The sequence below is a fragment of the Paramacrobiotus metropolitanus genome, unplaced genomic scaffold (genome assembly GCF_019649055.1).
Source record: "Paramacrobiotus metropolitanus isolate TYO unplaced genomic scaffold, Prichtersi_v1.0 Parri_scaffold0000114, whole genome shotgun sequence".
Classification (NCBI taxonomy): domain Eukaryota; kingdom Metazoa; phylum Tardigrada; class Eutardigrada; order Parachela; family Macrobiotidae; genus Paramacrobiotus; species Paramacrobiotus metropolitanus.
Window position 1 is genome coordinate 58,699 of NW_026570334.1, and position 20,608 is coordinate 79,306.

At 40.2% G+C, this 20,608-nt stretch overlaps 2 protein-coding genes across 4 annotated transcripts in view; one reads left to right on the forward strand and one right to left on the reverse strand.

Annotated features, from left to right (window-relative positions):
• The window catches only part of LOC129598084 (diacylglycerol kinase beta-like), a 35,799-nt gene extending 20,015 nt beyond the window's left edge, over positions 1-15,784 (reverse strand). For 2 of the 3 annotated variants that reach the window (XM_055495834.1, XM_055495831.1), the window contains exon 1: positions 8,384-8,929. The gene's annotated coding sequence lies outside the window, so the exon portion shown is untranslated. Of the gene's footprint in view, positions 1-8,383; positions 8,930-15,396 lie in introns of those variants that run through there. The other variant, XM_055495832.1, reaches the window with a different exon arrangement.
• A 2,663-nt stretch (positions 15,785-18,447) lies between these two features.
• On the forward strand, positions 18,448-20,337 carry LOC129598089 (cytosolic-abundant heat soluble protein 94205-like). The gene is made up of 3 exons (XM_055495839.1): positions 18,448-18,766; positions 19,272-19,703; positions 20,035-20,337. Exons 1-3 carry the CDS (start codon positions 18,580-18,582, stop codon positions 20,112-20,114), a joined length of 699 nt encoding a protein of 232 aa, XP_055351814.1. The 5' UTR covers positions 18,448-18,579; the 3' UTR covers positions 20,115-20,337.
• Positions 20,338-20,608: the final 271 nt, after the last annotated feature.

Genomic DNA, 20,608 nt, shown 5'->3' on the forward strand with positions numbered 1-20,608 from the left:
CACACAGGCTATGCATTATCCGGCTGACGTCAGTCCGCATCTCCCGGCGGACGCGGGCATCACGTGTGCTGCCGCAACGGGAAATTGCGACAAGTGCCGGAGCGTGCAGCTATCCCTGGTTGAGATAGTGCAGCGCGCGATTGACGAAAGCGTAGCCTATACACTAATAATGCGCCATAACCAATATGATGCATAATTCAGTAGCCATTAGCCAGCCGTTGGACCGGGACTGCTATCGACCTGTCAAGGGCTACCCGGGTCCGGGGTTAAACTGCTAATCAAGCGTACTGTCCCCGATCGTCTTCGTTACGCGGCGCGCGCGCACACGGCGGCGGAAATGAAAAGCCCGGTTGGAAAGGTCAGGGTATTTTACAGGTTTCCCGTGCGAAACAGTTTAATATAATCGCCGCGAGCCAGTGATATATCAGACCCGGGCGAAAAACACTTAGGGGATAATCATTTTTCTACGAGGTTTCTCTCTGCGCGTCAGGGTTGCTCGTATGTGTTTTATCCTAAAGCGGGTACTTCTCCCGGTCGGTCTGATCCGTTAAAAGCGGATTAATGACGAATTGAGATGGGGAAGAGAGAGAGCGAGCGATGGGAGAATAGCACGGAGCGTGCGCGCTCTTAAGAAGGCACCGATCAAGTGACAAACAGAGACAGGGTACTTAAAATCAAATGCTTTTTACCCGGTAAAAATGACCAACCCCGCGGAGAATAGAATGTAGGAATACAAAAATAAACGCTTCATTTTAATGCATTTGGCGCAAACAAGCGCTTTTCTGTTCGAACCCAGTAAAGGCTATTTATACGCAATGGACGTGATCTTTTGCGAACTTCGTTAATTTTATTATTCATTTTGTCAAACGCGAACCGACTGGTCGATTTGCTTTTTTCCATTCCAACCTTATGTAGTTACCTCACGATGTACAGTTCGACATTTTTCGTATTCCGAACATTTAAACATTTTCTTAGTATGGAATCGCGTATCGGGACACTGGAAATGCGTACGGTATTCTCCGCGTAGTCCACATGACAGAAACTTTTTCGGAAATCGATTCCATGGTAATTTGTGTTTTTATATCAGTTTATACACGAGATTAATAAAGAATTAAATATCCAATTTTCTCAGGTGGAACAGTGCTTAGAATGGCGTGTTTCTGGTGTCCGGTACGCGACACGATATTGTCAAAGTTTCCGGAAGGCGAAAAACGTATACTTCTGTACTATACGAATGTATAGTTCTATGCAAATAATACAATATTCGCGTATACACCGTGGTACGAAAAAGTTAGACGTCTCTTTTTAATGTATATTGCACAAACAGGCACTTCTCTGTTCGTGCTGGCAATTTATGCGCATCGGATGCGTTTGTACGAGTACGAATGCGTTTGCATCGTATAAATTTTATTATAAAATTTCTGAGCCTTGTCCGATTCCTGTTTTGTATCCCTTCATGTACGTCGCCTAACGGACGAACTTAACCAAGACTACACCAACCATTTGCCAACAGTAATGAGCCGTGTACGGGACACGCCGTGGCGTCTCTTAGTGCCGCTCCACAGCACAACTATTAAACCTCCACCAATTCTTTCTCAGACGTGACCGGCTCAATAGCCGTTCGGGACTCCACAACAGGACTGAATACGGGCATAAACCCTCCTCGTCCACGTTTAATTTGCGCAAGGCAACACACTTGCCGGTACTTCAACCGCGCGCTTCGTCAGCACCCGGCTTTGTACTATCCCCACCACACGGGCAGACAAAAGCCGGGTCGTTGGTTTAGCCTTAACACTTATAGCGCTGTGGCAAAGGGGGATTTAATTAAGAGCGCAATTTGCCGGTGATTTGTTTCTCTTCACACACTCGCGCGCGCAAAGACGCACACACACAGCTCGTCAAGAATTAATTAGCCGCGGCCGCGTGACGTCAGCGCGACGGGGGGCGCGCATGTGGGGCCCATAAAACCCGCGTTGCCGCGGGTGTAATTATTGCGCGATCCCCGGAAAATATGCTAAATACGCTGGATGTTAATGGAGCGTGTATTGCGTAACGCCGCGTAATGGCACCACGGCGGCCGTAATATCGGGGATCCTGCGCACCGTAAATGGTCCGCGCTGGAATAATGGCCGCGCCGTTTCCTTCAGCGCGCGCGGCCATGTGTGCGGCCTACATCGCAGGATCATTAAAAAAACGGCCTTTTTTACATGTTTTCCTCCTCTTCCCGTTCCCTTTTTATGGCCGCGCATCAAACAGCACGAGAGCGCGTTCGATAATGAGAAACGGCAGAGTGTCCTAAATTTACCCAACTACCAATTTCCTCATTACACATCGCGCGCTGCACGAGACAGTGCGCATGTCGCTGCAATCGATGCGCGGATCCATAAAGCCCATTTGCCGTTTTTGTCCGTTTATGGAGTTTTTCGGGGGAGACACACGGGCCATCTCCATATATCGGTGGTATGAATTGCGTCATTTGTAGTGCATACACACGCAAGTGGCGGTTTGTCAGGGAATTGCGTTTAAGTCGGGAACAACGAGGCCGCGTTTGACATGCTGCACAGCGTTACTGGAACGCGCCAATTCCCCAGACTACGGGACTTTTCAGGCGCTTGTACGTTTGTACTTTGTACCATACCTTAATTATTCGCTTGTTGGTGTCGCTGTGTGCGTCGTGCATGCCGAAAAGGCTTAATTTATTTCTATAGTAACACATAAAGCTCCTTAAACTGCAATATTTGAAACAAAACGCTAAACCGCTTAAAAATCCGTCAAGATAGGGAAATCAGCGGAATCGATGGGCTTCGAGTAGTATCGATTTCCGGCCGTGATTTTCTTTTTACAGATACAATTCCCCGCTGTGTTCTGATTTATGGAGATTTGTTGCCGTTTTCTACAACAGTTTACATGTTTTTAAAAAAAGAAAATAAATTAGCAGGTGAGTGTGTGAAAGTAAGCGGTGATACAACGTACGACAATTTTTGCACGAGTATTTCGTTTCTGATTGGTCCGCACTGCACACGGCTGTACCACAAAGCACAACCGCTTTTTGTCATTTGCTCAGAACGGAACTTTTAAATCAGAGCTTAATTTAGAGTTTAGAAAAACGTAGCGTACAATTTCATGCATGCAACTGCCACCGTGAGAGGTCGAGCTAGGATACAATGTAAAAACTGGAAATCGAGCAGTTGATCCGCAGATCAAAAATTTAATAACAACGTCCTCAAACGCTCATAAATCTCTAGCACTGGTTTGAACAGAGAATTGCTGTTTTGCGTTAAACCGTTAAAACGAGGCATCTTTGTCAGTCCTACAATGTACAAGCGAATTTCTTCTATCGATAGGAAACGCAGACGTGCACGCCGGGAAAACAGTACACACTGGCGGAGTCCAGTGTCCCGGTGGCAATCAAAGGGATGATCCAGCTGTCGATTCATATCGGTTGCAGTGGCAGCCGGGCGTGCTGCATTATGTATAGCTCCATCGGCTATAAATGCAACGCGCCACCGATATATATATCCAGCACACAATATAGTCAGTCTAAACTCTAAACCCGATCGGCTATATGTTTTTTCCTCTCTGGCCGCTCTCTCCTCTTTCACAGCTCCAGCCTAATGAGCTGATTTCCGCGCTGATCGGCGACATTTTTCACTGGGATGGCACAACGTGTACGATACCGCCCGCGAGGAGAAAATGACGCCAAGGCTTTTTTTTGTGTCAAAGCTGTATATGTTTCTGTATATAGCCGTAACGTTCTATGTGCGAGTTAACCGTGTGGAAACATACCAATAATTTCTCGTCCCTTTTGTCAATCGTTCCCTCAAAATCGCCCAACCAATCAATATATCGGCGCATCAATATTTTAAACTCGGGTAAAACTTGCCGCGCTTGTCCGAAAATAAACCGACAGATTTTTAGAAAAAATATTTTTCAATAGAAAAAACATTTTTGTAAGGAAAGAAACTTTTTCTTATAAGAACTTTTTTAAATTGTCACGGCACTATTTTAAACTCGGTAAAAACTTGCCGCGTTTGCTGAAAAATAAATCTGCGGTGTTTTTAGAAAATTATTTTCTAGTAAATAAATTTTTTTTGTCGAAAAAATATTGTTTCTACAAAATATTTTTTTGAAATTATTGCGGTTTAAATTGGACGTTTATAGGATGCGGCGGATGCGGATGTGTATGCTACTCTTGTGGCTGGTGTGTTATTATGGCTTTTCACTCTGGGCGCAATTTCGCGTCCTTCCTTGCCGCGGTGCACTCACTCTTTGCATAATGGCTGTGAGACTGCTGTCAAGAAAATCGTGCATAAACAAACAGTCTTTTCAATGCAAACACTGTCGAAATTAAGCAAACTCCAGCCTTACACGCTGGAGAGTGGAGAGTGTGTGTTGAAATGCAACACAACGCTATTCCTCGTTTTGTGTGCGTTGCAATGCCGGTCATTGCTGAGCGCGTTTTCCCAGCGGTCCTTGACAGAATCGCCTCCTAATGTTCCCTACAAAGCTTCGTACGGAACCGGAGTGTTGCATGAAAAATTGGGAGAACGGTTTCAGCAAACCGATTTTTTTATACACACAATATTTTATTTTGAGACAGAAACATTTAATTAAAAAGAGACCAAGTGTTGGTTTTTTTAGTTAAAAAATGGTAAAAATACGAGAGAATAAGTATGGCGAGCGAATTGTTTTGTACCACAGACGATTAATTTAAGATATTAAAAAATTTTTATTTCTTTAGAAAAACAATGGTTGTTGAAAAGATTATTAGCATTGCTTATCAAGCGTAATATTGCATCTGTTAGCGCGCAAGTTAGCTGCATGCAATGCCACCATACTACAATTTGTTGATAATTTAATTCCATCCTTAATATGTTTTTATACACCGAAAAAAATCGGGACTTGCATGTAAAACAAATTCTCTGTATATGTACGAAAAAAACTGGCAAACGATTTCCAAAATATTTTGGAAGATGCCGCTAAAATTGCAATTATTGTTTATCGTCAGTTTGGTAAGCAAAAACCGTTTATGAAATTAAAAATTTGAAAAAACACGAGGACCAAATAACATAACCAGGAAACGGCCAAAAGGCGCCGCCCACTAAACTGCAATCCCATGGAAATCGCCGGCGCGAACGGGCTGCGAAATCCCCTGGTAGAATCGAGGGGAAAATTGCATGAGATTTATGTCGGCGTATAGATACGATATATCTGTATGTACCGATATGCAGCGGCGTTTGTACAGGAGGATGGGAACTGTACATGGGGGAATTAAGTCGCATGACAAAGGTCATGCGCACTACATTTGCCCCGTGTTGCCGGTGTAATGCAACATTGCTTGTGCGGTGGGATTTCTCCAGAGAAATCACCGCCACGCCAGTCATTTGGCTGGCGCGCGTCTATTATGCATTCTTCCTCAGCTGGCTTAAGTGGGCAAGCGTGTGCTACACAAACCGGAGCGAAATCTTTCTTGGTAAAATTTCGTATAATTTTTCTGTAATTAGCGCAGTTAAAAAAATAATAGCCACGTCTAGTGACTGTTAAAACATTTTAATGTTAAAAAAAGTTGTCAAGAAAATTTAATGTTTTTTTTAGCGTGTAACAATTTATTTGCCGCGCTCACGGTTTCGTACTGAAAACAATCCGCCACCACACTACAATTTTTTCGATAAACCAATTCGACACTCAGATCGTTCTTATGCACCAATAACTCTGAGTTAATTTTAAAATTACAGAATACTGTAAAAAGAGCCAACTATATTACTTTTGTGGCCTTACAATAATTTTCGATAGAAAAAATCAACAACTTGTAATTAATCTCATGCAATGTTTCCTTGTTTATTTTTAACAGGAATCGGGTTGGAAGTCGCTCATACTGTGCCACCGTTCTACAATTTTCTTGATAAATCAGTTGCTGTCTTAATCCCTCTTAAACACCGACAAATCTGGATTGATGTTTTTTTCCGTAAAAAATCGGAAGATGATCCAGCTGCATATATTTCTGAAATTCAATGCTTTTCCAGCAAAATTTAATAGGAATATACTAAAAAACTGAACTAGGAAAGAAGCAAAATATTTGGCATACATCCACGATTGCGCTGTCATGCCGTGGTGAAAAATGACTACAAAACGTGAGTAATGTCCTTAAACGAGAAAACGTTCCAGCGCCAACGAGCACAAAGTCGTCGGGACAAGCGGAAAGAAAGTCACGCGTGAGAAATGATAGTTTGCGGTCAGCTGTGTATTACGCCGACGTGCTCCTGACATTTCCGATGGAAATATTTTCTATACATTTATCTATATGTGTGTTACGCGGGCCACGTCAACATTTTGGCCGTTTTCACCCCGCATTCACCCTGGCCGAGTTTTCATGGCACTCGACCAAACAACGCGGAGAAAAGAAATATATGTATGCTAATATGCTACAATTTATCCCCAATCGATAATGACACAAATGACTATGGACACCCTGCCAAAACGCATTTTCCACCGTGCCAATATCGCACTGCACATATACTTTGCATAGACAATTCCGGTACAGTACAGTACATCTCCCGGATGATTTGTGGCGCGTCGGCGTTTGTATTGAGCGGTGCTACTCGCAAAAAAACTCGCACAAATTGTGTGCTAATAGAGCGTTTGTTTTCTGCTGTTGAAGGCCTAACGAGAAAGGTCACGTGCAAATGCACGCATGCAATAACGGCGTAAAGAATTATTTGTTTGTTGTGCGGCAAAAAAAATGCAAATTTATTGAAAAATTTCGCCGGTAGCGACCATCACTGGAGATACAGCTGTGAAGATACGCGTTGTAGCATTTCGATTGCATTGTACTGGTTGAGATGATACACAAAAAACCTAATTTAGAAAATCGGTAGATCGTAGTACAGTGGCCATGTCATCGACAAACAAATGGAAGTTCGTAAATGTTTAACATTCCTGTGTGAAAACATGTTACCGTACTTATCATTTATTGTATATATTCCAACTTTTTTGTTCGGCTAGTCAGCCAGCACACAATGACAATAAGCCTGCGCCGATTTACACTAAATAAATTGATTATTCATTGTAAATTATATAACATTGAACAACAAATTTTTCCTCAAATTGAATTTACTTGGTTATAGAACGGAAAAATAAGAGATAAAAATGTGAGATAAAGGGACCTTTCAAGAAATTTCTGTTTGTACTCCGCTAATTTTAACCTGTCGGCGTTGCATATATTATTTTAATTTGAAAATATATTATTTACGTTGAAAGTCTGCCAACCGAAGAAATTTCGAGAGGACATCACTAAATGAGGCAGCCTTTATCACTTTACAAAATAAAATGCAAAACTGTAAAATAAACTTTCAATGTACAACATCTTGTAAACTGCCAACCTTTCCTGTCGTTTTTGAGAAAGAGCTGTCGCAGTCTACAACTGACTAAATGAGCATCAATAGCGTTGGAAATTTGCCCTTATTATTATTATCATCATTATTATTATTATTATTACATCAATCCGATTAACGGGACTCCAACTTCTGTGCGGTATATTATCTGTCCACACAATTAACACCGTTCCTCTTAAAGTATCCCGGGTATTCCGGGGATCGGTTGTGGCAGCTGAGGAGCCCCAGCTGATGATAATAGAACGGAAGGGCATCTATGACAGGACGATAGTCGGTGTGCGCCGCTAAAGAGCTCCCCCCTCTCTTTCCCTCGGCATACACAGGCGGATGGGAATGCCCACTCGACGCGGACAATTGCGGAGTAAGTTTGTCCCAATAAATTCCCGGGGAAACGCGACATATACGCAATGTGCTATATATATATATACAACACGCTATATATTCGACTGGCACTCATCATTCACCGTGGCCCGGCTTAATGCACCCGCCAGTTTAAACTGTCAACAATAGCCTCCATCACACAAGTAGAGAGAGAAGAGGAGAAAATAGACGGGAGAGAGAGAGCACACCGGAAAAAACACAGATAGTCAAGAGTGTTTTCATGGGAGCTGCGACAGATGAGACCCGGGCCCGCGTTTATAATACTACTAACACACACTAATCACGGATACATATATCTGCGCAATATAATATCCATTAATGTTTTTTTCAACAGGCGATCAGCGTTTTTCCCTGACCCGTCAACACCGTGATTTTTTCTGCTGGTGTGCGACATTTCGCGGGAGGTTAATGCGGTTCTATCAACACCGTACGGAAATAGACGCATATGACCTAATATACCTGGTGGATCGTGCCAGCAGTTTATGAATGAACACACCGTTACGTACACATACACACACCGCTTTAAAAGTCATTCAGGCGTGGATTTGTATCGCTTCCCATATTTCTATATATACACCCTGCGCCTCACATTACCGAAAATAGTCACTCACAATAAAATGTATATCACACGCTCCACGAATTGTATCCCGTGGTGATGGCGGATTAAAGACACATAGGATCGAACAGGCAGACAATACACTGGCGCGCGTGGTGACAAAGATGTCAGGGAGAATAATTGGATTACATGTCGGTTGGCGCGCGAATGGGAGATGACAGTGTCTCCGCCAGCATTAACATCATCATCATCATCATCCTCATCAACAACATCATCGAGCAAAAACACAACAAGTGCGGTAGAAATATGCCGGGTGGTGATTTTTTTAAAGCGGTCCTTGCTGGATTCAAAGCGGGGATGAATGTGGAGAGATATCAGGAGACAGTCAGTCGAGACGTTGCGCGTTCTCCCTCTCTGTCAAGTCCCAAATAAATCGGATGCAGTCGACGCGCGCGCGCACTAGTGTACAAGACGACAAGCTCCGATTAATACATTGTACAGACGCCCCGAATTTGCCCCACGGTGATAGCACATTACGGACAATATATCGTGCTGGAACACAGAGATACTGATACACACACCAGCCTCATCCGTCCGTCCCCGGCTTCATTACCAATCTAATTAGGCATGGCAGGGCTCGCGACGCGCGCGCGCAAGAGCTTGCACACTTCCGGTCAACTGTATATACGTTCCTTAATGAAACGCTGCCACGTGTGTAGTGTACGTACGCGACGCGCGCGGGTTCTGGCACGTCCAATCGATGGGAGTTTACAAGTTCGCGGCAAGTATGTTGTAAGTTTAATTGGTTTCCCTTTCTCTCTCTCTCTCTCCCTCTCTCTGACATCCGATACATTGGGGATATATATGTTAGGAGATGTTTGAAAGCTTTTCCGCTTCTCTTTCGACGGTTTGGCAACTCGTACAGATATGCGCTGGAATGCTGTAGAGTGTGTACGCGCCATGTGGACGCTTGGTTCAGCGATGGGAAAAAGTAGCCGAGTGTATAGACACAACCGGCTACTTGTCATGCACCGCGGTGGGTGGGGCCGGCTGGATCTATTTTCAGCCGGAAACGAGATACCCCACCGATATACCCACCCGACCCGGGTGCGTACAGTGTAGACGGATGTGCAATTGGCCCGAACGGCCTATCACGCGGGCACCGGCCGAGTTTTTTTCAGATACCGAAGTACTTATACATCGGTATCTTTATATATGTATATACTTTTTTACGTTTTTTCATTTATTTATTTTTATATGTATTTCTGTTTATATACAGATTTTATTTGCAGATTTTATATATTTTTTATGTTTATATATGTATAATGTAGATAAAAGTTCATAATGTATGATAAAGTTTATTATAGGTATATTGAAATAACACAAACGCGGTGAGCGCACCATATCCGGGGGCGAGGTACAACCGGAATAATTAACATGTTATTCTGGTATTTGTGCTTTTTTCCATGTCCTGTATAATTTAATCATGTACTGCTCGACGATGGTGCGCGTATTTTTGGACGTAATTTCCTGTGGAAAAGTAGGTAACGGCTACTTTTCCGGAAATTCAGGGCATTTTAATTAGACGATATCAGCGTTGAAGATTACGCAGGATCTTTCTTAATTATAAAACTGGAAATGCGATCCATTCGGCACAGCACGGCACCCGCAGCATCCCGGCAAACAATCCCATCGTGAGGCAATAATTAAAGTGTTGACCATAGTACGACATACATATATATAGTACGACATACACAACATACATACATATATATTTCAGCCAAAATACAAGCACATTCAACTATAATTTTAAATAATTTTAAATTCTAAATTAAAATATGTCTTTTCTTGATATTTATTAGCAGTATTATTCCAAATAATTTCTACTACAGTGGAAAACACGCGTATAATACGCTTAAGTTACCATCATATATGCACAGAACGTCCCATACGTTGCTATTGCCCGTTGCGCGTTCTTCATTATTTTAATTTCCTTATCACTGGCGCACAATCTCCGGGCTGATGAATATATGTGTGACGTGCGTCGATTTTTTCTTCTACATTCGGGCGCTGACAAATACGCGTACAGTGCCAGGCATCGCGGCGGATGCCGCGTAGATATTGCCGGCGTGTGCGCTGTGCCGACCGGCAATAGCTAACGGCCAGCCGGAAATGATATTCCTCAAGTAAAACATCTTAATCTCACGATACACTCAATCGGCCCGATCAGCCCCCCGTGTGTGCCACAAACAAGGACGACATGCCGATAGATTCCACCAGCGGCGTATACATCGCCGAATGTAAGCACAACTCACTGGCTATACGCATTAAGCCCGGGATACACATACACGACAGCGTATTAAGACATCGGGTGTATTACATGGTGCTGGTTCGATTAGAGCGGTTGTGGCTGCTCGGCAGGGAGATATGCGTTATAAATGTGTGGATCCAATTCCGTTCTACGCGTCTGTTATTTTTTATAAAGCAATCTACACGTAGGAATCCAGGAAAATTCCATAATTATTAAATATGTGCGCATCTTTAGCGTATGCAAGCGTGCAGGACACCGTGTAAAAAGGCTGAAACATGGTTTTTAAAAAAAATATAAATACTTAGGAATTGATCGTAAGCAATTCAAAAATAATCAAGAAAATAATCAAAAGAAAGATAATAAAAAATAATTGGAAAATAACCATAGAAGAGCCCGGTGAGTGTAAAAGTTGGTACAACGCGGAGTCAATTCTAAAAAGTCCGAAAAACTGTTAAAATATTAGCACGAAATTGAAAATATTATTCCGAAAAACTGTTAAAATATTACAGTAAAAAATATTACTACGAAATGCCGGCACCGGATTTATCCACAGTATAATATAACATCGCCTCATTGAAATATCTTACACTTCCAGCGCGCAGCTACGTGAATAACAACAGCTGACGGAAGTCAACGCTCAGCAGCTGCATTTGAAAATGATATTTTTATTAAAAAAAAAATTTAGTGTGTCAGTTTTTACTGTACAAGTATGCTTGTGGTCACTGTTCGGGAATTAAGCTCGTACAAATATTATTTGTATCTGTATTATTTGTACTTTCACAAATCATAATCATAGAAAATTAATTAATTTTTCAGATATGGACCAGTGCGGGAAAATGTGTTTGTATTTTGTCAAGGCACATATACTCGTATACGGGTAGGAAAAAAATGTTTCTAATGCAGAAAATTCTAATAAGAATAAATATAAATTCCTCCGTGGCTCTGTTTCCTCCGCGCACAAGCCAATTTTCGGTGAATTTAATTTACAGCCTCCAAAATGTCAAATGCCGGCACGGTCCCGCATGCGCGCACGAACAATTAATAATTCATAATTAACAAAATAAAAGCAGGAAATACCGGGCCCCCAGATAATGAGATTATCCCCGACCGACTGTACAGAGAGCCACGGTGAGCGCGTCGCCGGCCGGGCCCAGTAATGGCATGTACCGCGGCAGCGCGTGAAGGAAATGGTTAAATGGTCAATTTCGTTATATAGCAGCGGCCCGGGCGCAGTTGCACAAATGGCTTCCTGTATTATCGTTCCCACAGGACGTGCATGTGCGTCATTGCGCCGGGTAAGCCTGCTGCCAACTATACTTCTATCTGACAATCAGTAATGATTTTTTTTCCCGGGTACCGGCTGCATACATGGTTTTTTCTCCACAGGCAATTTTTCCCGGCCAAGGTATAAATCAGTAGTTTTACATATATGCAAAGGGCGTTCTACAAGGACGCTCATTCTCTGTTTTCCTGTGATCCGCTTGCTGGTTTAATCTTTTTTATACAGCTAGCGCTTACTTTTTGTATCGAAATAAGTTCAAGAAAGAGACGGGTCAGGATTTATATGATGTATTTTCGATAAAAAAAATTATATGTTAACAAAATGTTATGCGACTTTTTCCATGTGCAAGATTGAATCTGTTTTGACAATATGAGCGCTGCTCTAGATGTGGTTGAGCACACGCCACCACACTACAACTTTTTCCTCAAACCAGTCTTGCGGTTATATAGAGTTGAGTGAATTTATTTAGAGTTAAGTTAATTTAGCGAGTTAGGTGAATTTTGATCTGGTGTGCTGAAGATTTTCACACTTCGATATAGTTTTTGGGACAACCCTTGATTTTAAGGCTACCCAAGGGCAACAAAAATTGGAATAAAATGGGAAGTACTCTGCTCTGTATTAATAACTGTTATACTACGTAATATTTGTTACTTGTATCGACCTACTGCAACCAAACCCCGTTAACGGAAATATCCAACCAGGGATCAGGGTATTGAAAGTTTTTCGGTTAAATTTGGTAAGGTAATACTTTTTGTGCAACGGTATCCTTGGTATAAGATAAAGTTTACACAAAATAAGAAATTTATTTGAAAAATCATATATAAAATGATATAGACATTTTATATAAATATATAAAATAAATATAAAATTATATAGAGATATAAAATATATAAAGAAAATTCATATAAAATATGAAACCATTTACAATGTTAACGGTGAAACTATATATACTAATATTTATTTTGGATATTTGGACTTACATATATTAATATATATTTCGGATGACTTGCTTATTCTAAATATAAACATACAGTCGTTGCACGTATGTACGAAGGAATAAGCGGCGGTTGTCCAAATATAAAAATTAGCATAAATATTTTATGGAAAAAAATCAATCAATAGAAACCGGGCATTATTGTTTGTACACTGGGCGGACCGGAAATCAATATATCCCGGCATTTTGTATATTGTTGTCAAGCCCCGACCGGTAGATCGATCCGGTGATGCCCGGGTTTTTTTATGACCGGTGCCGCTGGATAATTGGAAACTTTTATTTACTAGCGGATGCACGCGGCGCCAATCTGTTTGCCGGTACAGCGACACACCGCGGGAAGACTGTCAGGGACGTTGTAAAAAGACCGGTGGCGGATTGTAAAAGTATTGGTTAGCCGACGCTTTAATACGGGGGAATACGATCTACCGCGCCCCGGTTACAAATGTTTACGGCCAATTAAAAAACGGAATGTGAGATGAAGTTGCGTCATGGCGTTCGTGATAAATAACGGGTTGATAAATAATCGAACGATACAAAAGTATTTTAACGCGGGACAAAAATGTGCCGATAAAGTACAGTAAAATAATAAAACCGGCATTAAACTCTCGTGAAAAATAAATACAAAGCAAATAAAAATGTATCGAGGAAAGAATGTCATAGACGATCATGCAATGTCGCCCGGAACATCAAGAGCAACATACATGAGAATATTAAAATACTGCATACGCAAATAGTTTTATTAAAATTTGCGGTACAGAATAGATATCCGTAGGAAATAAATACAAAAGTATGAAAAATATATTGAATAATTATATAAGAGACGTACAAATTGTCGACAAAAATATACATATCTCAAAATTTTTTAAAAAATCTAAATTTTAAATTAAAGAAACATACACATATAAAAATAAATAAATATGTATGGAAAAAAAATATATGTATATATAAATATATATTTCGCGAAAAAGATAGCTCAGACGATCGGATTATTCATCAACATATTTTTGTACATATTGCCGTGTAATCGTGCCTGCTTGACCGGAATATCGCCGGGAGCGCTGGATAATGCGGCTGAGCAAAAATAACAAGATAGCAGTCCCGGAAATCGGGCTCTTTATCCCCTTTTGCTAACATGCTCTTCTAATCAATTAGAAAGCAATGAACGGTGAAAACGTATTTAATCCTGTATTAAGACGAATACACTTCCGGCTGGGATCATGCCGGCGCCGCGCTCGGTCCACAAGGTATCGTTTACTGTACAGTGTACATTGCGCATAACAGAAAGACACCCACATACATTACAATAAAAAATTAGGAAATTATGGTCATCCATTATACTGTACCGATATACATATGCGGTACAGATATGCATTTAGAGAGTACATGAAATTAGAATAATTTCTCAAATAGGCCCACATGTGTACACAGTACAAGTGTACGATCGTCGCTCACTGAATTAAGTACATATACGTATATATACAACCAGATTTTAATAGTGACAAAATCAGTCAGTTTGTAGTGCAGTGGCTGTTCCCAGCGTGCGAAGATCGATCAACGGCCAGTACTACATGTATATCGGTAAAAAAAATGCAAAATTTAGCATTATTCATTTTTTTTCATTGTCAACGTGTACGCAATTGGTAACAAAGAAGTGCTAAATTTCTCTGGATACAGACTACAGAGTTATTAGAAAACATTTCTACTAGTAAGAATATTAATAAAACCAGCTGTGAAAAATTTATTTCTCGTAATGTGTTCTGTTTAATTCTTATAAAATACCCGCTTATTATTAAATACGATATTTTATTATTTTATTAAAAAGAAAAAAATATTATAATTATATTTTTTCATTTTTTTTGTTACGTTAATACTTTTAAAGCATAGCAGAAAGCAGAATATTCTTATGTGATCTGTAGATTGTATGATTTTACAATGACATATACAGTAAATTTGAGGCGGGGCGTGACGACAAGCATCACTGCGGGATTTAATTACGTATGCTGGCGCAGGTTGCTGATTATTCACGCTTTTACAGATACAGATAGTTGGCAGGGCATGCGAATTTATTTTCATAAAATCAGATTAATTTGGTCTTTAGTTTACGGGCATTTATTTATATGGAAGGTTAAGCATTTTCCATTTTTTTTTTGTATTCGAAAATCAAAGCAGAAATAAACACGCTGTTGCAAAGCATAAACAACATGACTCAGTGTTAAACTGCGCAGGAATTGCTCGTTAGTTTCCGGAAGTGCTTTATGCGATCTTTTACATCAAAATTAACGTTCCATGAATATAGCGATAATTAATTCGCCATAGAGGTTTTTTTTGAAAAATTTCGAACGAACAATATGCATCGTACATGGTGCCAAATTGCCAATCAGAAATACACAGACACATATAAAACCCACACCACTGTGCAAAGCAATTTCGAAAATTGCAGAAACCACGTATGTCTTAAATGGTTTATATTGCAACACTTACCGGCGGCTAAAATTCCGGGACAACGGGGATTAAATGTATCAAGCAATAATATATCCAAATATCCACGCAATATCGAACGATGGATGCGAGAAAAAATCAGCAGGTCTCGTTGAGCGCTGAGTCTTCGAATTCGCGGCGTAAATACACAGTTAAATTTCAAAAATAAATACAGCGAAAAATCTGGGTAGCATCATTATAAAACGCAGGAAAGTAATTTTAATATATCTCCGGTATTTCGGGTTCCAGTGAATTAAATGTGTGACGGCGAAAATTTAATGGAATTTTTTCTGTTGAAATAAAGCAAGCTGGTACTTCATAAAAATTACTGCTGTAGATGCACGCTTTCAGCAACAGTATACAACGCAAAAACCAACGCGACGGAAGTCAGTGTGATTTTCTCAACAATACGTCCGGTTTGGCGGCGGTTGTCGCCGGCGTTGCGGTTGTCAATCAAGGAACGCAGTGATTTCCGGTGGCCCGGCAAAACGACGAAACAGGTATATGTATGTACACTACACGCACGAGATACTACGGGGTGGTTTTTTTTCTTTGCACCTGCGCGGAATTACACAGGTACTTAATACGTATATATGCGTGTATTTGCCGGTGTACATATGCAGGAGACCGGTTTGGCCACTTGATCGCAACACGCACCGGTATTGTGCGCACTTTACGGGAACACCGGTAAACTATCGCAGAGCATTGTTGTCGTACTTCCGGTGCGGTTAAATTCGTGCTGATTCGGCAGTCTTTTGTCTCCAATAAAATAAAATCCAGTAAGTAAAATGGACCAAATATAAACAGCCCAATAAATGTAAAAATAATTACAGAAATAAAACCGAATAAATAAAAAAAAATAAATAAAATTAAACCAGCAAATGAGACTCAAATATATACAGAAATCCCATACATAAATAAAATAAATAAACACACAGTAAACAAAACGAACTAAATGTAGATAAATCAACCAGACATGGATAAATATACAGTAAATAAATGTGTTAAAAAATATAAATAAAATAATCCCATACATGATACCGGATACGTATAAGTAATTAAACATAAAAAAATACACAATATAAAATGGACTAATTATAAATAAAAATCGGATAAATAAAATTAAGCGGGAAAACTGCGACTTACTGTCTGCAAGAAGCGCTGTACTTTTTGTTGGCCAGAGCGTTGGACAAATTTCTAATTGGGTATATTCATATATACGAGTACATAATTAATGGTCATGAAATTCGCAGCGGGAATGTTATGAGCTACGCCGACAGACTAACAGATAGTAGAAGAATTAATAATGATTAATAATATCAGAGACACTTTGGAATCGGTATCGCTTAACAAACAATAATGCCGCACTGATTGCGGCATAAAAATGCAAACTGATTGCATATTGTTGTGGCTGCTTAAGTGACTATTACGGAGCCATACGGTGCAAAGTATATAAAGTGCTGCACTATTAATGTAATCCGTGCCAGTGTAATGGAGTCGTAAGAAAATATTAACGTAAAATATTAAATTACTTATGGCACACATTTCGGTTTCATTTTATGTTTTGCTGTGTACGTGTGATGAATTTTTGACAAGTTTGAAAATGACATTTCAGTCAGAAGTTGTCGGTAATATCGTAGTATAGTGGCGACGTGCAGACTGTTTGTATGTACGTACTGCGAGATCCTTGGCCACAGCCACACTATAGTGGGGTATCAAATAAAACGCAAAACTTTAACAGCATCATTTTTTTGGATCCTCGGGGCTCCCAATAATGATGGAAATCCAGTATTTTCTTGAACAAATTGATTAAAATCTAGTGGTGGTTGTTTAACCACATCATTGCACGAGCGCGAACTCCAGTACCACTGGGTAATGGTATTGGATTTGTGGAATTGGAAAAGCGTGACGTACGCTCTTCGTGGCGTCAGACAAATTTTGTGCTCTTGACGAAGGCTTAATAGTAGCATCTCGCTGCGCTCGATGCAAACAATTTGTTTTTAATTCAGTTTTTACAAAGAAGCAGAATTACTGGTCTAAAATACCGGACGAAGCCTGGAAACATGCCACAGTTTCTGCAGGGTGAACCGAAAACTATTTAATTTAAAAAATTTATAACATTCTTAAAAAGATAATAAAATTAATTTAATTAAAAAATAATTTTATTAGGATTAATTAATCTTTGCTTCACCCGGAGCCGGAGGCACTCAGTTATTAAGCCAGTTGTGTTTTAACTGAATTTAATAAACTAATTAATAATGGATTGAAGAATTATTAGCACCAGCACTAAAAAAAAGTCGATGGATGCGGTGAGTTATTTTAATATCACGGTAATATAATATACGAGCATAATGCAAAAACATATTTCTTAAATTTGATTCTGGGCATTTTTGCTAACTACATAACTGATGCCAGTACATAATATTATGTACTATTATGATGCCAGTACATAATAATAATAATATTATAATAATTTTAAATATATCCACGGTTGCTGCTGATTTGTGTAAAACGTGACAAAACTGCTCATGTCATTTTAACATGGCTGATTAGTGAATTATCCTGCTGTATCATTCATCTAAAAATGACACCAAAAAATTATTCATCAAAAATCCGCGTGTTGTATCCACTGTATGACAAAATACATGACAACATGTAATTGTTGTTTACATTGTCAGTGCGCTTCCTGATTGTGTAATGGACCAATCAGGCCGGTTGAGGCAGTTACCAAACGCCGGGTAGTTTCCACAGCTGCCACACCGCCTCATAAACACCGCTCCAGCCCCCGGGCGTCGGTCGGCACACGGTGCCCCCGGGGCAGTATGACCGCGTGCAAAAAGCGCAGCGCTACTGCAGTTAATCCCTGTACGCGCCCATAGACATACTATAGCTTGCACCGGGAATTTAGCCGTTGCGCCGGATTTAAGGTCGATTAAGAAGGACCCGCCCCGTCTTGGTTTTCACCGTTTTTACCGTGTTTCCAGCGGAGTCGAGAAAATCCGTGGCTTTGCGTGGATTTTCAATCGGTGTAAACAAGACTATATAAGCGCCATCGTAAACACTTCAACAGCAACTCAATTCGCAAATTGCAAACTTTAAAAATCTCTCTCAAATTTCCTTGATCTTTCAAGTGTTTTGGATTATTCCTGTTAACTGTGTGTTAAGTTAGTTATTTCGGAAATAAAAATGTCGTCCAGCCAGAGCCAACGCAGCGAAGCCCATATCGAGCATCATCAGGAGGTGCGCAAGGAGGGCTCCGGCGCCACCCAGACCCAGCATGCCGAGAAGGAGCACACCGTCCACACCGGCTATACCCACACCCAGGTCACCGCGCCCCTCGTCGCCCCGGCCCCGCCCATCATCCAGACGCCCAGTAAGTCCATTTATTAATAGTTTTTTGGTATTATACAGCTTTTTTCTTATATATGCATATGAAAATTAAATACATACACCGTGACCTTTGCAAAAAATCTCAAATTTCGAATGATGTTTCTGTTATATCGGTACATTCGCTGTCCATCTATAAATCCGATAGTTTTACATACTACTAATGCACCACCGACATATATATTACAAAATATTCTACAGTACATGGGCAAAAAAAATTCCCCAGCGAACTGCGTACACTGATGTTGGAAATTTATTCGGAATTTTATAATACCGACTTACGAATTTTTAAAGCATTATAGAGAAAAACTGAAACGATAGATTTCACCAAAAAATTAAAATGACTGAATTTTTAAAGAAAAAATCTATATAAAGTATTTTATTCTAAAGTTTCTAACTTTTATAAGAATTTACCGGTTTAAAAACTTCAGAAAATTCAAATAAAAAGCCTTTTATGTTCCGGGAATTTTTATACGGGATTTTCCCTACAGGAATGGCCGAAGAATTAGTGGGCGGGTTCACCGGGAGCGCGGCCCGCTACACGGCCACCACTGGCGAGCTGAACATCCAGCCCAGTGAGCGCCTCCTGCAGGAGGCCGCCCGCGACTCCGCCGCGCACAGCCGCGAATCCGAAGCCATCGCCAAAGCGCACGAGCGCGAACTGGAGAAGAAGACCGAGCAGTACCGCAAGGAGGCCGAGGCCGAGGCGGAGAAGATCCGCAAGGAGCTGGAGAAGCAGCACGAACGGGATATTGAATTCCGCAAGGGTCTCATTGACAGCGCCATCGAACGCCAGAAACGCGAAGTGGAACTGGAAGCCAAAATGGCTAAGCGCGAGCTGGAGCGGGAGGCCCAGCTGGCCAAGGAGGCCCTCGAGCGCTCCAAGCTGGCCACCAACGTCGAGGTCAACTTCGACAGTGCCGGTACGAAGAAATACAGAAATCACCATTGATTCCTTAATTAACTATATATTAATTTCCAATCAATTTTATATATGTAACATGATCTGTTTACTATGTAATTAAATTAACTAATTCTAATTATTTATTTAAATAATCAAATAATTTTTTAAAATTTTATTGTTTTAATTAATTGAATCTGTTTTTATTTAACATTCTTATTTTAATTAAGTCTTATTCAAATTTATTGAGGAAATAAATTTGTTTTTCGTGGTAAATATGTTGATAAATAATTATATTTTCGCCGCTGTTTTGAGAAATAATAGTTTTAATGAAAGTGGTATTTTTCTTGCAGTGGGCCACACCGCTTCCGTGGGAACGACCGTGTCGGAATCCGAGTCAGTAACACGGGACGTCCGCAAAACCGGCCACTAATCCCTCTATATAAACGCCCGATTGTATAGATGCAGCTTTTTTTTGAATGCGCTTCAGTTTCTCATCGGGATTTTTCGCCGCTGAACGCCAAAAATGTCGATTCTCCGCTGTTCTCTTCTGATCATTATGCTTAATAAACCGTAAATATTTTATGCTAAAATTAAAATTGCATCGCGATGTCAAATACTCCTCCAATATTTGGTGATTAAAAAGCGCGCTTTGATATTCGACTAGCAAAATTGAAATCAAACAATAGAAAATCCAAAATAAAAATAATACGTACAAATCACATTTCAACAAAAATATATAAAGCAAATTAACAAGCGCTAAAATAAAATAATAATAAATTTCTATTATGTACTAATTAACTAAATAATATGAGTAATAATTGAAATAATTCAAGTTTAAAAAATAAGATTTAATAACGATTTATTAGTATTAATGAAATTCTAATAGATTTAAAGATATTTAACATAAATACTATTTTTTCCATT